The 2,500-nt window shown below is 32.7% G+C and overlaps 1 protein-coding gene across 19 annotated transcripts in view; it reads left to right on the top strand.

The window, feature by feature from the left end:
• The window catches only part of FOXP2 (forkhead box P2), a 563,073-nt gene that overhangs the window by 517,180 nt on the left and 43,393 nt on the right, over positions 1-2,500 (top strand). For all 19 annotated transcript variants that reach the window (XM_053218190.1, XM_053218198.1, XM_053218197.1 and 16 more), the window contains one exon: positions 1,426-1,513. In XM_053218190.1, the coding sequence (XP_053074165.1) occupies positions 1,426-1,513 (88 nt within the window). The remainder of the gene's footprint in view (positions 1-1,425; positions 1,514-2,500) is intronic.

The raw sequence follows: 2,500 nt of genomic DNA, 5'->3' as shown, positions 1-2,500 counted from the left end.
CCTTATACACCTCGCTATTTTAGTCCACAGTTTCTCTTCAACCAAGAATGACAAGTGCGCCAAGATACATGGAGGTTTTCTTGTTATGATCAGTGAGGAGGTATTGAAAGGAACTGATTTAATTTATCAAAGGATGGGGCAGAATGGAACAAAGGTTTATAATTGTGGAACCTAGATCTAACAAAAGTGCTTTCTTATAAATCAGTTCTTTCTGAGAAACACCATTTTAATTCTTCTTCATATGTGTTATATATATATGTCTATGTATTTTTTCTGCTTCGTTACTAATTTAAAAAAATACAGGTAAATGATTTGAATGGACACAAAAAACATCTTTGTTGAATTCAGTACACTTAGGGCTGTCCTAAACTTTTTAGACTGCTACACCATTCTAAATGGTGCTTGAAGCCAGATAGACAAATATATAAATTCTTATTTAATTTTCTGAATAATTTGTTCAGTATTTCATTTATATGCATTGATGAGAACATCTCTTAAATTGCTGCCTTAATTTGTTCGTTGGTGAAATAGACCCACCAAAGGATACTAAATTATGTGAAGATTATGTTTTTTTAATTTTAGGAGGCAGTAAATAGATTACATAATACAAATAGCAAAGTACATATTATTGAATATTTTAATGTTCGTTGAAGATGCGGCTCTCCTAAATTATTTTTGGCGTATACCCCTCATTAAAGAGATTATTTTAAACACTGTTCCATAATAATAATCATAACAACAGGCTAATACATAATCAAGATTAGAGTAAGATGGTGAGAATGTCTTATCTTTCACCACTTTTGTGTAAAATTAGGATAAATGTCTCCCAAATAGGACCCTGGCTTCTGATTACCAGAATCTTCATTGTACTTTATTTATTAGTAACAGCAAGTGATCATTCTTCATAAGTATCGATGTTTGTACGGGATGATAATTTGCCATCTTTACATAATTCACACCAATCCTGGTGAAATAAGATATCACTCACTAAATAACATCATAGGAACCACAGACTGTTTTAACAGCAATGGAATAGAGAATTGCCTTTGTTCTCTTCAGAATTACTTTTGGTTCATGTATTTATAAGGTACCCTTTCTTTTAAAAAAAAATGGCATGAGTATATGAAATACATCTAGTGATTTCTACTATTATCCTGTAAATGGTTTGGGGAAATATTTTTTTGTAATAACTGATAAGCTTAGAGACAATGCCATTTTCTGCCATTGGAGGGGTCTCTGTATATCACATACATAATTTACACTAAACGCATAAGCATATTTAACTTTTCTTTGTACAGTTTCAAGGTGTCTCTTTTTCCCACTGTGGATAAAAGTATGGCTTCAGTGTTGTGTTTTTATAAGGGGAGCGTATACCCCTACCATAGATGTTGTTTAACCTGTATTCTGTGTTTTGTGTGTCTTTAGGCACCTTAACAATGAACATGCTCTGGACGACCGAAGCACTGCCCAGTGTCGAGTGCAAATGCAGGTGGTCCAACAGTTAGAAATACAGGTTTGTTGGGTGCTCTCTTAATGGACCCCTTTCTCAGATTTTTGGCGTGTTAAATTGATTAAAGGGCAGATCCTGAGTCTTTTAACACAATGACTAATAGAAATACATGGAATTTTCATTTTGTTTGTAATGATGGCAAGGATTGATGACTCCGGGTGGGTTGCTATAGTTTAACGTACTTATCGCTTAGACCTATATAGCCATTAGACTACATCATATATATTTGGATATCCCTAAGAAGTCATATCTAAGTTTTCCCTAATAGAAGTTAGACGAAACCCTGCAATTGGATGTGATTTTATCGCAGAGACAGTTTTCACATGAGCCAATCTTGATTTGTTCCGCAAGATTTTATGATGTAGCAAAAAGTCTTTACAATATCATGCCTGTAAGATAATACCCTGAAAAACCCTTTTTTCCTTTCTACTGCTGGTGCTTTTTTTTTTTTTTAATTAAAGAACTTGCAAAAATTCTTAAGACTTACCTTTACTAGAATGATGGCAGATCTCCTGTAATATCACAGATAGGAATATATGTGTTGTTTCAGATGCTGCTAATTTAAGTTAAAAAATACTGCTTTTAATATTGAAACAGAATTTGGTCAAAAATAAACAGAGTTCATGAAACTGATTAGAAGGCAATTTTATCTATCGTTATGTTATATTTAAAGCTTTCTCTAATATGTCATCTTAAAGATTGTTTTTTTCCTCAATCAACCAATCCTTACTTTCATTTAATTAAACACACAGTCTCTTTTTCTAAACACATTACTACGTCTTAAACTGTTTTCAATTCATCATGTCGTTGCTTTTTTCCGGAGAGCTACTAAAAATATTTTATTTTGACTTGTAAAATAATCAAGAACACATAAAAGGATCGTAACTGCTGTAGTGCAAAAAGCTTTCTGTAAACCTGTTTACCATTTATAAAAGGTAGACTAAAACAGAAGAGTTTAGCTGATGAGACAGTCTGCAGTGTGACCAATTA

This window comes from Acinonyx jubatus, chromosome A2 (assembly GCF_027475565.1).
Source record: "Acinonyx jubatus isolate Ajub_Pintada_27869175 chromosome A2, VMU_Ajub_asm_v1.0, whole genome shotgun sequence".
Lineage (NCBI taxonomy): Eukaryota > Metazoa > Chordata > Mammalia > Carnivora > Felidae > Acinonyx > Acinonyx jubatus.
The sequence above is the reverse complement of the archived record's forward strand: the minus strand, read 5'-3'. Positions and strand labels throughout refer to the sequence as shown.